At 36.6% G+C, this 15,121-nt stretch overlaps 1 protein-coding gene across 4 annotated transcripts in view; it reads right to left on the reverse strand.

Moving 5' to 3' along the window:
- STXBP4 (syntaxin binding protein 4) overlaps positions 1 to 15,121 on the reverse strand; it is a 185,480-nt gene that overhangs the window by 169,144 nt on the left and 1,215 nt on the right. For 2 of the 4 annotated variants that reach the window (XM_057713746.1, XM_057713742.1), the window contains exons 2-5: positions 6,153 to 6,220; positions 5,109 to 5,185; positions 4,505 to 4,632; positions 904 to 1,036 (exon numbers count right to left, since the gene is read on the reverse strand). In XM_057713746.1, coding sequence (XP_057569729.1) covers positions 904 to 1,036; positions 4,505 to 4,551 — 180 coding nt within the window. In that variant the 5' untranslated portion in view covers positions 4,552 to 4,632; positions 5,109 to 5,185; positions 6,153 to 6,220. The remainder of the gene's footprint in view (positions 1 to 903; positions 1,037 to 4,504; positions 4,633 to 5,108; positions 5,186 to 6,152; positions 6,221 to 15,121) is intronic. The other 2 variants (XM_057713743.1, XM_057713745.1) reach the window with 2 other exon arrangements.

Here is a 15,121-nt window from a genome sequence, read left to right on the forward strand (position 1 = left end):
AATCGTTTGGTTTTCTGGAAGGAGCTCATTATAGAGACTTCCTTCCAATCCCACCATATACACAACATCACCTTCTGTGGATAAAGACCGGCCTTTGGTGGGCTGGTGATGATTCATTTTGCTTGCCCCACGATCTCTCCTGTTCCACATTTTGTACAGTATCCACTTTTCACCATCCGTCAAAAATTTGTTTTAAAAACAGAATGTTTTCATTGTGTTTCCGTAAGAAATCGCATGCAGAAATATGGTCAGGAAGGTTTTTTTCGCTTAACTTATGTGGAACCCAAACATCAGTGATTCACATAACCAAGCTCGTGCAAATGATTTTCAGCACTTGATCTGGATATTTTGAGTGTGTCGGCTATCTCCCACGTGGTATAACGTTGATTGTTCTCAATTAACGTCTTGATTTGATCGCTATCAACTTCAGCTGGTCTACCTGACCATGGAGCATCGTCAAGCAAATCTCTAGCACAAAACTTCACAAACCACTTTCGACACATTCGATCAGTCACAACACCTTCTCCATACACTGCACAAATCTTTTTGTGCATTTTAGTTGTGTTTTTACCTTTCTTGAAATAATAAACCATGATATGCCAAAAATGTTGTTTTTCTTCCAGCTTCAATATTAAAATAGCAATACAAAAATTTAGCAATTTTGATAAGCCTTTTTTTAAATGCACGCTGATATGACAGCTGTCACATACAATCTATCGAAATTGTTTCAAATGAAGTTAAAGACAACTAAAGTGCTACTAGAGCCATCTTATGGAAAAACACCGAACGAACCTTTTGGCCCACCCAATAATATTAAAAATGTGCTGATGACATAGGAAAACACACCTCGTCACCAGTGGTTTTGTCTTTTAGGTGAAAGGTTATTTTTATTTTCATTTTTACCTTATAACAGTCTCCTCCAGGAATGATTTTCTGAATATATACCAAGGGACCTTCATTCCGATTAATTCCTCCTAGGATCTTCAGACCAAGGCCTGTTTCCTTGGTAACTGTAATCATTTGAAAGGCAGGATCCCTAAGATAAAGTAAATTAGCATGCACAGGTTAGCCTAGAGACGGGTATCTACTTTTTCTTTAAATTATTTGTTAAATCAAATTCTTAGAACTAGACAACTCAAAATACTCAGTACACACTAGCAATGACATTTTAAAAAGTTTGATCATATAAAAGCAATCAAATGAATTTTCTTAGCTCTAATTTTAATTTTTCTATAAAACAACCAAACAATATAAGCGATTACTGCAATAATGCTAAATTCTTTGGAGTAGAAGAAAAATACTTTAAAAATATTATTTAAATAAATTTAAAGATTTATTAAAGGTGACTTTAGAGATTTGCTTTTAATTGAGTTTTTGACTACACTGAAGGATTTCATTAGGTAAGCAACTTTAAAAAACATGTTTGTGGCCATTTAAAGCAACATAAATATGACCATTTGAATCTTAAAAAAACAAAATAAAAACAAAAATAAAAACAGTTTATCCTTTTAATTTAGAAAAAGTATTTTCCTGGTACAAAGTACTTGTTCCAGCGGTAATTTCGGCCAGAATAGAAGTGATGCCTTTAGAAAGGAAGGAATTGTTAAAAAGAATTCTACAAAAAGTATTCTCCCCACTCCACCTCAGTTGTGTTTCTAAATGGTGATCAGAGCAGAGACTTTTACTGATCCAAGAGAACTTGAATAAAGTATGAAATGAAGCTCAGGGCTGTCTACTTACTTATGGTGTAGTAGGTATTGTGCGAAGCAATATACAATTATGCCATTCAATTAATATTTATAAAATCTCTAAGATTATTACTCTCATTTTTCTAAAAGAACCCAAATCTGGGCAGGTTAACTTGACGGCCCAGGGTTATGAAGCTGGAGAACAATGTGAGCGCGGTCTGTCTTACTCCAGAGGCAAAGTATAGTCTAAGATCTGCTTCACTGGTGCAGCAAAGCCATTGCTGAATATAGGACTTCTAGTTGTCTTCAAATATGCCAAAACACAGAAACTGCTGTTAAAAAAGTTACTTCATATCTTACATATGATTACAGCTTTAAAAAAATTTTCTTAACTTCTGCCATAGAAGTTCTAACTATATCTTTAAGAAGACTTGTACTCAAAAGTCAAATCATAAAAAAAGTAGAATGAAAGAAATTAAAATTGTAAAAAACAAATAAAACTCTGTTTTTGAATATTTTGCTCTTTATATAGAACATCCTTTAGGGTTGCCTTATATTGAATTCAGCTCTAGGGTTGGAGGGCCTATCTGGTTACCAGGGTAATTAGTCAATTAGGAAAAAAGGCAGAAAATGTTCTACTGTCAGATTTCAGAACCTCAATCTATTCTTGACAAGAGATTAGGACGTAAAGGGGTGAAGCCTAGAAATGGGAGAAATGAAGGAGAGAGGGGACAAAGGTCCTTATTAGGCACCTCCCACAACCTCTTAAACCCTCTAAATGTCAATTTCCTTCAATGGGGACACATACAATCTTCAGAAAACATTATTATTTCAGTAAAGGATCCCTCCCAACACACAGTGTCTATTATTAATACAGCAGTGTATTTACTTGCTAGGACCTTACATTAAAATTCCATCACTGTTAAGAATTTATATTACTTATTTTTTTTTTTTGCTTTTAAAAATAGTTCTGCTGCTCAATTTTAATAATGGTAAGAGAGTTACAAGTTATAACAAGGCAGAGACACTGCTTTTCACCTATCAAATCAACGTAAATTTAGAACTTTGAGAATATAAGACAAGGCTTTAGGAAAGAGGTACTCTCATACACTGGTGGTGGTGATGCAAAATGGCATAACCCCTAAAGAGGGGATCTGGTAATCTCTAACTTTACCCTCTGATCCAACAATCTCATTTCTAGGAATCTTTCCCAAAGATACTCTGGCAAGAAATACAAAATGACTGGTATACTAGGTTCGTCATTTGGAATAATTTGCAGTCACCAAAATTAGCAAACAATTCAAATGTCCATCAATAAGGTACTGGATGAATAAACTGTGGTATATTAAGAACAGAATACTATACAGTTATAACAAGGTACAAGGAAGATCTTTATTAATTGATAAGAAGTGATCACCAGGATATAATTTTAAGTTTAAAAAAAGCCTGGTCAAAACACTATATATAGCATGCTACCTTTTGGTTAAGAATGCACTGGCAAGTGGAGCCTGGGAGCTGGATCCTGGGTGTTTTGGGACATCTTGTGTTAGTCATATGCTTCTTCTTCATGAACTTGATTTTGCCCTAAGCAGTTGAATAAAACTCTGTGCTGTCACACAGAGTAAAACTGTTCAACAGCAATGCATGGAGCTCTATGGATAGAGCGCTTCACCTACCACACAGCTGGGCCTGGCTTATACCTCTAGGAGACTGGAGCTTTCCAGTGTTCCCAGGAGGAGGCATCAGAGAAAGATACCCTGAGTTTAACTGACCTGACATCCTTCTCCAGGAAAGAGCTTCAAACCTGAGTCAAAGTGCTGATATACACTTGTTTACTATGTAAGCAAGAATAGAAGAATGTCTAATGTACAGTGGAACTATATACAAAATAAATAATAGCTTTGAGAAAAAATATAATTACATACACACATATACATAACAGGCATATATATTCATATGGATATGTATTTGCCTATGAAAAAGAAACACTGAAAAAGAACTAAGAATAAAGATGGCTATTTATAGGAGGAATGAGGGCACAGAGTGAAGGGCAAGACTGAAAGCAGGACTGCTCTGAATATACCTTGTTATATAGGTGTTACATGTTATAAAAACAGCCACCAATTCTTTCCATCTCTGTCTGCATGCCCCTAGGAATGTGACTTTACTGTTTCTTTCATTAAAAAGTAAAGTCTATAACTCTAGACCTTGAACTTGGACTTAGTTATCTAAACTGCTTCAGCCAATGGTGCATAAGCAAATGTGAGGAAAACAGACATTTGAAAAACACTTGTGCTTGTTGTTGGGAACCATTCCGCCACAACACGAAAAAGCCTGAGCTAGCTGCCTGGAGGATGAGAGACCAGGTTGAAAGAGACTTCAGCCATCCAGCCTTCCCAGATGAGGCCCCAGAACATGTCAATGAGGCCATCCTACATGACCTGGTGCAGACCAGAACTGCCCACAGAATCACGCGAAAGAATAAAGGCTTGTTTGTTTTAAGGTACTTAGAGCTGGCTTGTTACTCAGCAAATGTTAATCTTACATTACACTATTTTTATACTGGAATTATACATATTTTAGATATTCAAAAAATCAGATAAAATTTTTAAAAAGCAATCTCTATAAATAATTCTAAAAGAGAAGGCAGAATTTGTCCTATACCTTGATTTACATTGAAAGATCTGATCAACATTTTCATTAGCACTATCTTAGACCAGAGGTCTGTATGAAATTTTCCACCAAATTTTCATAAATATTCTACATATTTTAAACTATGATAGGTCAAAACATATTAAATTTAATTTAGCAATTACTTTTCAAGTAGACTGGATGATACTACAGCAGATGTATTTTTATTCATGGTTTCACCACTACTGTAGCCTTGGATTTAACAGCTGTATAAATGAAGATCTTGATGAAGAGTCTATAAGTTCTTCTTTTCCTAAGATTGGAGAAGTAGAAAATAAATTGTCATATCTTATAACGGTCAAATTTGATTTCAACTTTGCATAAAAACATTACATATACTTGGCATGTAAATAATATGTGCCTGTGTATAGATGATAGATGTATTTTATATATTTGGGGCTATGGCATTTTATTCACTGCTGATAATATGTGAGAAATGTAAAGACAGTTCTGTACATAGCTAGACAGAGCTATAGGACTATATCTATATCATTATCAATATCTATATCTATATAAAAATCTGCATTTTCTAGCAGAAGTGAAGAATACAGTTAAGCTTTAGGTAACTATTATAGCTTCCACCACTACTGAGCTTAAAAACCACATTAAAAATAAAAGACTGAGGTAAATGTCTCTTGTGAGCACAAAGCTAGAAATTTCATGTTCAGAATGTCTGCAAACTAATTATATAGTACACTTTGAAAAAAATACAAATTTCTATTGTCTCACCAACTATCTTGAGGGACTTCCTGCAGATCCTATATTACTCTGACTCATATTACTCCGTGAGCTTCTGAAATACTTTCCTATAAAAAAAAATATTATTTTAATGTCTCATATAGCTCCACTGTGAAAATTATAGAGAATAATGCAGTTTCATTAACTGTATTTGAACAGAGATTTACCACTTCTGCATAAGAAACATAAATGAAGTACAGAAACCTGGAGCTGAAAAAGACAGGATCATTTAGCACAACCCTCTTATTAAAGAAAAGAGTAACTAGACTCAGAGAGACTTTCCCTACACAAATGAGAAACACAAGTGGTTGTTTTCCCAGCTAGAACTCAGGCTTCAGAGCCCACAGCATGGAACTTGACATCAGACAGATCTGAGTTCCAATCTGAGCTTCTAGGCTCATAATGTTAAAGAAAAAATTGTCTTGCCATGAGATGAAAAGTTTCAATAAATTTTTGGAAGACAAAAAATAGATGGTAGGGTGATAACTGATAAAGAAGGCCTGAAGAAGCTGAAAGCTAGGGAAAGGCTAAGAAGCTGAAGGGCAGTCACTAACTCAGTACACCACAACTGATTCATGGAAAAATTCTGGCCTCAAAAACAGATAGAGATGTGGAGGAACCTATCTTGCAGAATCCCAGAGAGGTTGAGGACTCAGAAACCCTAAGTTCTAGGGAGAGCCACACTGAGGCAGAGAACTAAAATCAAGGGGATTATCCCATCTCTTCTGCAACCATTTATGTGAAAGAAATCCTAGATTCTTCTGTCAGCAAATTAAGTGGACTATGAAGAAAAAGCCAATACCTTCTGGGATCCAAAAACAGAACTGAATCACTGGCCTGGGTGTTAAAAACCTGCTTCAACTTTCACAGCCCCTGCGGTAGCAAGCAACAGAAACAGTGGGAGCACGTAGATCACAGCAGCAGGGAAATGAAGCCACTAAGTGCTGTCAGCAGCAAAAGTCCGATGGCCAGGAAGCAAGGAGGTTATTCAGTACCCTGTGGGGGATGTAGGGGGAACTTGAGGGAAGAACTTACAATCCCAGGGCTTGACAGAGTGATGACTGAGTCAAGAGCTGCTGCTGCGGTCCACAAGTCTAACGCAGCTGTGGAACAGAGTTCAATAATAAAAGTAAGTTTTTTGTAAATTCATTAGAGACTGCTTTAATAATACATGCATGGAGCAGATTCCCAAAACTTTACAACAGTAATAATAACAACTACCATTTATTTCAAGTGTATTTATCTTATCTAATGTCATGGAAAAAAAAGATTTAAGTACAAAGAGGAAAAAAAAAAGGTGAGTTCAAATGGCAATACCACTATATGTTAGCCATACAGACTTAGAAAAGTTATCCAACCTCCTGGCATCTCTTCATATTAAGGTAGGAATAGTAACACCTAGCTCAAAGCGTTGCCGTGAGGGTTAAGGGAGATGTAAAAAATTGAGCCGTCCTCACACTGTTACCAAAGTGAGTAAGATTCCCAACCAGTAGTGATTTGTCTTAACTGGGCACTGGGTCCCCAGGTCATGGAACATATACAAGTATAATGGACATGTCACTGTTAAATTCTATAATAGATTCCATATAGTGTCATTTAAACTTTCTACTTTAAAGTATTAAAATGAAATTTCAGTTTCTAAATTATTTCATTTACCTAACATACCTGACATTCTCCTAAGTGCTGAAGGTAAGATAAAAAGCAAAGAGTCTAACCCCAGAGACAGTCAAATGAACAGAGGGTGCTAAGTGCTCTGATAGAGGTGTCCACAGGGTGCTGGGGGCATGGAGGAAGGCCACCTAACCCAGAATGGAGGAGTCATCATGAAACACCACCACAACCAGGCACCACACTAGAGGATTTTATCCTCAGAGGAGGGCCAAAAGTTGGGTAATGTTAACCCATTTTACATAAGAAAATCAGTTAATGGAGAAACTCTGCGACTTGTCCATGGCCACAATGCTAAATAGTTGTAAAGTGGAATTTGAATCCAGTTCTGCCAGGCTTCAAATGCAAGCTTCTTCTGCTATACCATGCTGGAACATTAATTTATGTGGAAAAATGTCATCCTCCAACAAAGTAGAATAAGACAGCGTTAATGTCGTGATATGCTGTCTCTCTTCTATGAAGATGATACCTTTTTTTTTTTCCTGGCCGTGTTGCATGGCATGTGGGGTCTTAGTTCCTGGACCAGGGATTAAACCCATGCCCCTGCCTGTGCCCCCTGCAGTGGAAGCTCAGAGTCTTAACCGCTGGACCGCCAGGGAAGTCCCCATGAAGATGATACTACTGATTAAACTTCTTTACAATAATGAAATGGGTTTAACCTTATCCATCCCAACAGCAGGCTTTCTTTTTTCTCCACATGAACAAGGTATCCATTGCCATATCCTTAAAAATCATAAGATGGCCTTTTCCCTACCTCTTCTTTGCTTGCTTCCTACCCCTTCCTTTACACAAGCGAGCCAGGCCCCCAATCCCAGGCCCTCAATCGACCGTGGTTCTAGTAACGTTACAAATGCACCCCAACCCTCCAACTTCACAGTATTAATGAATGACACAGAAAGAAAACATTCTATTTTTTTACTAAAAATACACCCATTCAAGGAAAATATTTTGTTTTTCTAGCTTGGTGACTCACGGGGGAAAAGGTTAGGTCAGCAGAAACATAGTGGAACTCTTGGGAAAAAAATCTTGTTTTATAAGATGACTCTATTCTGGAAAGCTTAAATTAGAGCTTTACTTTGATATATAACTCTCTTATGATTGCATTAAAAGTTTTCATTCCATACAATTAAAAATCTCATCAGATTAAAATGTGCTTATCATACATATGATGTTTGAATAATAGACAATTTGTATTCTCAGAGACATGACATTCAGCACTTTCTAAAACTAGTTCTTCTTATTAGACAAAAATAGAGAATATAAAAGGGCAAGGGATAAAAATATCTGACAGAAATGATGGTAAATGTTAATTTGATTAAATTACAATAATGCCACATGAAATAGTATATTTTTAAATTTTAAATAATAGCTAGTACTTTCCAATGTGGACAAATATAACGGATGTACATCTCTGTCCTATCCATCTCCACACAATTTCCACCCACTTAGGTACCTACTGTTTTAGTTTCTTGTGAATCCTTTCAGTTCTTTTATATACAAATAAACAAATATAAACATTCTGATTCCTTGATTTTTTTTTTTCATGCAGAAAGGAGCTACAATCAGGCACAAACCATCCAGCTGTTCAGGCTGTACACTGTACAGTCCAGAAGGTATGGGTCATACAGACTCTGATGTGAACAGGTCCTCTGGAGTGTGTGGTAGCCCTGCATCCTATATGCACTATTGTGTAACCTGTTTCTTTCTTTCTTTAACTTGATATATAACTTGGAATTCTTTTCATATTTTTACATAGCATACTAATTCTTTACATTTTCACAGCTGTATAGTATTCCATTTTATGGATGGACCATATTTATTTATTCCCTTATTGATATATATTTAAATTGCTTCAATTTTTTTGCTATTGTTATAATGAAATCTTTATATATAGGTCACATTACACATGTACCAATATATCTGTAAGTTAAATTTACAAAAAATCAGAGTTTATGCACACTTGTTATTTTGACAGAAAATGCCAAACTGCCCTCCATGAGGGCTGTACGATTTACTATTCCATCAATAATAGTGCCTGTTATTCCAAATTCTCACCAACATGATATACTACATAACTTGGATTTTGACAGTCATATTGATGGAAAGGGTATCTTAATGTAGTCTGAGTGAGACTGAGCATTTTTTTTATGCTTTCAGAACCTTTTATGTGAACTGTGTTTTCCGATATTTTGCCAATTTTCCTTCCAGTTCTTAAATCCTTGGGAGATTATCCCTCTGTCTGCACTAAGAATTGCGTATTATATCTTCCTCCTTTTGCTCTTACAGATTTTTTTTTTGGTTATGCAAACGTTTGTGGCTAAATTTATCTTTTTATGACTTCTGGTTTAAGTCAAATGAAAGTCCTTGCCCATTCCAAAGTTACAAAGAACTCTCATATTTTCTTGCAGTACTTTTTTAACAGTTTCATTCTAAAATCTTTGATCCACTTGGAATCCAGCTATTTTACAGTATAAGGTATAGATCCAACTCTTATTTTCTCTCCCCAAGAGATCACGTGGTTGTCTCAATCACATTTATTAAATGTGATCTGAGATGCAACCTTTATCATACACCAAATCTCATAAGTAGTTGGGTCTACTACTGTACTTTTTATTCTGGCCCATTTGTTATTCTACGTATTCATGTAATAACACTTTTATTTTAATGATAGCTTTATAATGTTTTTATATCTGGTAAGACGAATCCCTCCCCGCCATTGCTCTTTTTCATCCAAGTTTCCCTGGCTATTTTTGGTTATTTTTATACATCAACATCTGAACCTCCTTGGTTTTTTGTTTGTTTGTTTTTTTAAATCTAATTGTTGGGAAATCCCAGTACATTTACAAATTGATTGAGGCAGTATTGGTATCTATCATTTTGATGTTGAGTTTTCCTGTCAAAGTACTTGGTGTATCTTTCCTTTTGTTCAAGTCTTCTTTTGTGACATTCTGTAGTGTTTTAAAGTGTCTTCAAATGGGTCTTGCACATTTCTTATTTATTAAATTCCTAGGCATTTTAATATTTTTTTTCTATTAACTTAATGTCTTTTAAAACACCTATTATTTTGTAAAGAATGAAAACTGTTTTTGGAAAACCTAGTAGTACCTTCTAGAAAACAATCTCTTTCACCCCAAATTCTACCACATGATTTAATGTCTTTATTTTTTAGTGTTACTAATAAACTAGTTGAAGGTAAAACAGCACAATTCATATATTAGGTTTTAGTTGAAAATTGTGTAACTGCAATATGTTGGCTTATATCCAAGTGCATCTTATTTCACACTTCATTCAATACATATACACGTACTCACAGCTTACAATTAATTAGACTTACTGAGCAATCATTACAAAGATTAAAATAATACTTCTAGAATAGACTTATGAGAGCTTTATAAGCAAGAACCTAATCCCCATGCTCCTTTGACAAAGTATTTTTATATCTACCTCAAAGTTCTTAACAAGCTAGGTTGCCAAGGAACTCATCTTTTAGAGTTGTTCCTCTAAAGTGAAAAGATAAATAGAAGGAAAGAGACAAAGAACAAGGTGTTGTAATGGTGGAGGAGAGATTTACTGGCTTAAAACTAAGCCCAAACAGTCTCTCCCCTCTTCTTCCTCTTGTGCCTCACTGTCATTTTTAAAAAACACAGGAGAAAGGGGCTTTGTCAGAAGCTACTGAGGTCATATGCATCTAAATGCCTTTGAAGACTCACTAGACTATTTCAGTCAAGTGACTGGGGATCTTTAGTTCCTTACTGAGTGTGAGAGCTTATGCTTATGTTATTAGAGAGGGGGATAAAGGAAGAAAAAGGAGATCAAGGAGGCTTTTTCTTAGGAGACAGTGAAATTTTACATTAAGGTCATTTTAAGGGAGAAGGAGGGCTACCCAGTAAGTTACCTTTCTCGAGTCTGTGACTGACAAATTAGAAATGCCTGCTATTTATAAATTCACTGGAACTAATATTAAAAATGTAAATATCACTTATTGTAAAGTTAGACCTATAGATTCAGTATTATACTTGAAGAGACACACACGTAAGAAAATAACAATGGGACTTTCCTGGTGGTGCAGTGGTTAAGAATCTGCCTGCCAATGCAGGGGACGCAGGCTCCAGGCCTGGTCTGGGAAGATCCCACATACCGTGGAGCAACTAAGCCCGTGCGCCACAACTGCTGAGCCTGCGCTCTAGAGCCTGTGAGCCACAACTATTGAGTCCACGTACCACAACTACTGAAGCCTGCATGCCTAGAGCCTGTGCTCCACAACAAGAGAAGCCACCATAAGCAGAAACCCATGCACCGCAAATGAAGAGTAGCCCCACTCACCGAAACTAGAGAAAGCCTGCGGGCAGCAACGAAGACCCAATTCAGTCAATAAATAAATAAATAAATAAATAAAATAACAATGTTTAGAAACTGTGACAACTTATACATCTTATGACAGCAGAAATTCTTCGAGACAACATTAGCTATTTATATGATCCTAGGGTTGTTCAGGAACATTGACAAAAATCAGGAATGACTCCCTTCCCTGGGCTAGACTTTAACTAATCTTTTAAAAATGACATGAAACTTCCAGGAAATCAAGATATAAAAGATTTGGTCAAAGGGTTATTTTACTATCTCCTTTATTCTGTACCCAAAGGCAATATTCCCTCTGGTGGTGAATTTTTTTCTTAGATTTTAAGAATTTAAGCAGGTCAGGAATGCTACTCATTTGTCTTGGAGGTGGACAAATACCATCTACTTCTAACCCACACCCCAAACCAATGGGAAACAACATAAAACTGCTTCAAAGGAGTCCTCGGCTTCTTGAAAGGAGATCTTCATCAGACCAACAGCTCACTGCTCTCACAAGTTTCCTTGAACTACCTGACTGCCTTCTGCTTGCCAATCATTGGCTCAGTACAATCACGTGCACGCACTGTGCTAAGTACCTATGACATTACGCCAAACAAGCCAAGGCCTCTGCTTTTATGGTATTTACATGCTAGCACTGGGAGAAAAATAATAAAAACAGAAGCAACATGAACTAGATTTCAGAGACTGAAGGGTGATATGATCATATGTGACTGGACAGAGGAGAGTGAAATTAGATTGGGTGGTGGATTTTGAGCTAAGATCCAAATAATAGATCAGACAGGAGAAAAACTGAGGGACCAGGTATTCCAGGCAGAGAACAGCTCTCAAGGCAGCCAAAAATTTGGGATGTTTACAGAGCAAAAAAGTGTGGCTGGAACATGATGAATAGGGAGAGGGAGGAGATGAAGTTAGAGAAGTAGGCAGGGTCTAGAGTACTTAGAGTCTTAGGGGTCCTGGTAAGAAATATGAACTTTTGCTTGATCTTATTTCTACAACCTGGCTATTCTCAGGAGATCTGAATTTGCCTTTTGCCTTATCTCTTACCTTTAACTTCTCCTTATTCTAGGTAGGCTGACTATACCCTACCCTGAATTATATCAGAATGTCAGTCAGTTCATTTGGGATATAAAATCAATTGGTGGAAGGGGACAGTACAAAATGAAAATGCAAGGCCCCTAGTTAAAAAAAGTTATTAAGAGTTTCAAGAAAGTAACAGCAGAGCATTAAACCAAGTACAGGATCCAACCAAGTGAGCAAGGCCTTGTGCGACTGACTGCACAGGTCACATACCCATGAAGCTGGCCCTGATCTTGATAAACGTTACTTGAAAAAAATAAATGCCTTCTACGGATGAATGATTTCTGTTTTCATTTCACCTTATCTGTCAATCACATAAACTTATTTAAGATCTTTTAAATGGAGTAGCCTCTCAAACATGTGGTTTAAAGGAAGCTGCCAGGCTATATGGGAAAAGAATCAAAAAAAGATTGGATATATGTATACGTATATGTATAACAGATTCACTTTGCTGTACACCTGAAACTAACACAACATTGTAAATCAACTATACTCCAATAACATTTACAAATATTTCTACATTTTAAAATGGATTCTACATGATGATAATTTAATAAAAACAATTACTTTTTGTGTTTATATATAAATCAACAAACAAAACAAATAAATAAATAAAGGAAGGAAGCTGCCAGGAATTAAAAAAACTAGGATATCAAGACTTACTGAGGCAGGACTTCCCTGGTGGTGCAGTGGTTAGGAATCTGCCTGCCAATGCAGGAGACACAGGTTCAATCCCTGGGAGGGGAAGATCCCACATGCCACAGAGCAACTAAGCCTGTACGCCACAACTACTGAGCCTGAGCTCTAGAGCCCGCGAGCCACAACTACTGAATCCCGAGTGCCCAAAGCCCGTGCTCTGCAACAAGAGAAGCCACTGCACTGAGAAGCCCGAGAACCACAACGACCCTGCTTGTTGCAACTAGAGAGAAAAAAGCCCCTGCACAACAACGAAGACCCAATGCAGTCAAAAAATAATCAGTAAATAAATAAATAACAAACACTTAAAAAAAAGAAAAAGACTTACTGAGGCACCTTCATGCCATTATTGTGCACTAACTGGAAGACAGTGATTATCCAGTCTATTCTCAGGCAAACAATTCATTCATTCTTACTATTTACTCAAATGTATTACTCTTCCTCTTTTAGGTAGAAGGAAAGTATTGTAATAAATACCTACCAAATAAACAGTTGTTAGTACTGTTGGAGTAATTGTTAGGTACTTCAAATTGACAGATGGATCTAAATAGCTTTATTAGGCAGCCAGCTAAGAAATACAGCTCAGTGACTAACATATTAAGATTTACATTGCAATGTCCTTAACTTATGCATTAAAAATACTAAAAAAGTTAATTATAAACAAGTTTTGTTTTTTTTTTGCCAGACCGCGACACTTGCTGGATCTTATTTCCATGACCAGGGATCGAACCCGTGGCCCCTGCAGTGGAAGCACTGAGCCCTAATGACTGGACCACCAGGAAATTCCCACAAACCAAATTTTAAAAGCAATACATCTTTATAATCCTTAAGTCAGAAAGCCAGAAAACAAATAATCAGATAAGAAAACATTGTGACTATCAAACTTTTTCTCCCCCATTTTTCCCTCTTTTCCTACCTTCACCCATTTCACTCACCTGTCATCTCCCAAAATGGTTTGTATGAAAAATAACAACCTATTTTACCTACTAGGTAAAATTGAACATGATCATAGCTAACTAGAAATGGTTCACAAGGTTCAATTATTTACCACTAAAAAATGATATTACAAATTAAAGGTGCCGAGTCTGAAATGTCAGTCCAGCCCCAGATGTTTTAAGTTTGTAATCAGTGCCTCTACCTGCAGGACAGGGTTATAACTAGCCTTGCCTGAGGTGCTCCCGTTCCATTCATGGTAGAACCCGTTACTTAGCATTACTTATCATAATGATTTATGCAACATCACAAGCACATTCTGGCTCACAAGAACTGCAGTCAACAGTGCTCTACTGCTATCAAGATTACTGTACCTTGGAAAACAGTAATTTCATTTGCGATTACATAACAAAATAAAAGTCCAAAACAAAGACACTATTATTGACATCTTTATGCTGCTACCTGCTGCTACATGGAAGGGCTGCCTGGGAAAAAAGAATGGTCAAAGGAAATGTTTTGTTGGCTTCAGTGACATTAACATTTGCATGGGGTTTGAGTTTATGTTGTAAAGAATTTATGATAGGTCCTGTCCGGAAAGAGATGACAATCTGGTATAAGAACTAAGGTAGATACAGATGAAAAAAATTTTCAAATATTCTCATAACACAGGAATAAGTTTGTAGAATCACAGAATCTTGAAATTTTTGTGCCAAGACAGAAGAGTCAGAAGATACTCTGATTTGTGTGTGTGTGTGTGTGATTTTCTGGCCCTGTGACCACAACTTAATCAATTACTCTCTCAAGGTGACCATTATAACTCACCTGGACTACTGCAATCACCTCCAAACTGTTCTGTTTTCTTTTTTACTCCCTTCCCTTTAAGCCATCCTCCACACCATAACCAACATCTTTTAAAAAATGTGAATCGGATGTCACTTGTATGGTTCGTATTATTTTTAGAATAAAATACAAATCCCTGGACGTGGCTTACAAGGCTCTGTATTATCTGGCCCCTGTATACCTAGCTGCTCTGACCCAATTTCCACCACTTTTCTCCCTGTTCACAATGCTTTTAGGAGCACATTGGCCCCTTTTTGTTCTTCAGTGGTAAGTAGCTCTTTCTTGCCTGCGGGCCTTTGCATGACTTGGAACTGTTGATGTGCAGGCTGCTCCTTATCATCACTAAGGACTAGGTTCAAATGTCACATCCTCAGAAAGACCTTATTTCCCTTCCTCTTGACTTTCAATCATACTGTACTGATTGTTATCTG

This window comes from Hippopotamus amphibius, chromosome 17 (genome assembly GCF_030028045.1).
Source record: "Hippopotamus amphibius kiboko isolate mHipAmp2 chromosome 17, mHipAmp2.hap2, whole genome shotgun sequence".
Classification (NCBI taxonomy): Eukaryota; Metazoa; Chordata; class Mammalia; order Artiodactyla; family Hippopotamidae; genus Hippopotamus; species Hippopotamus amphibius.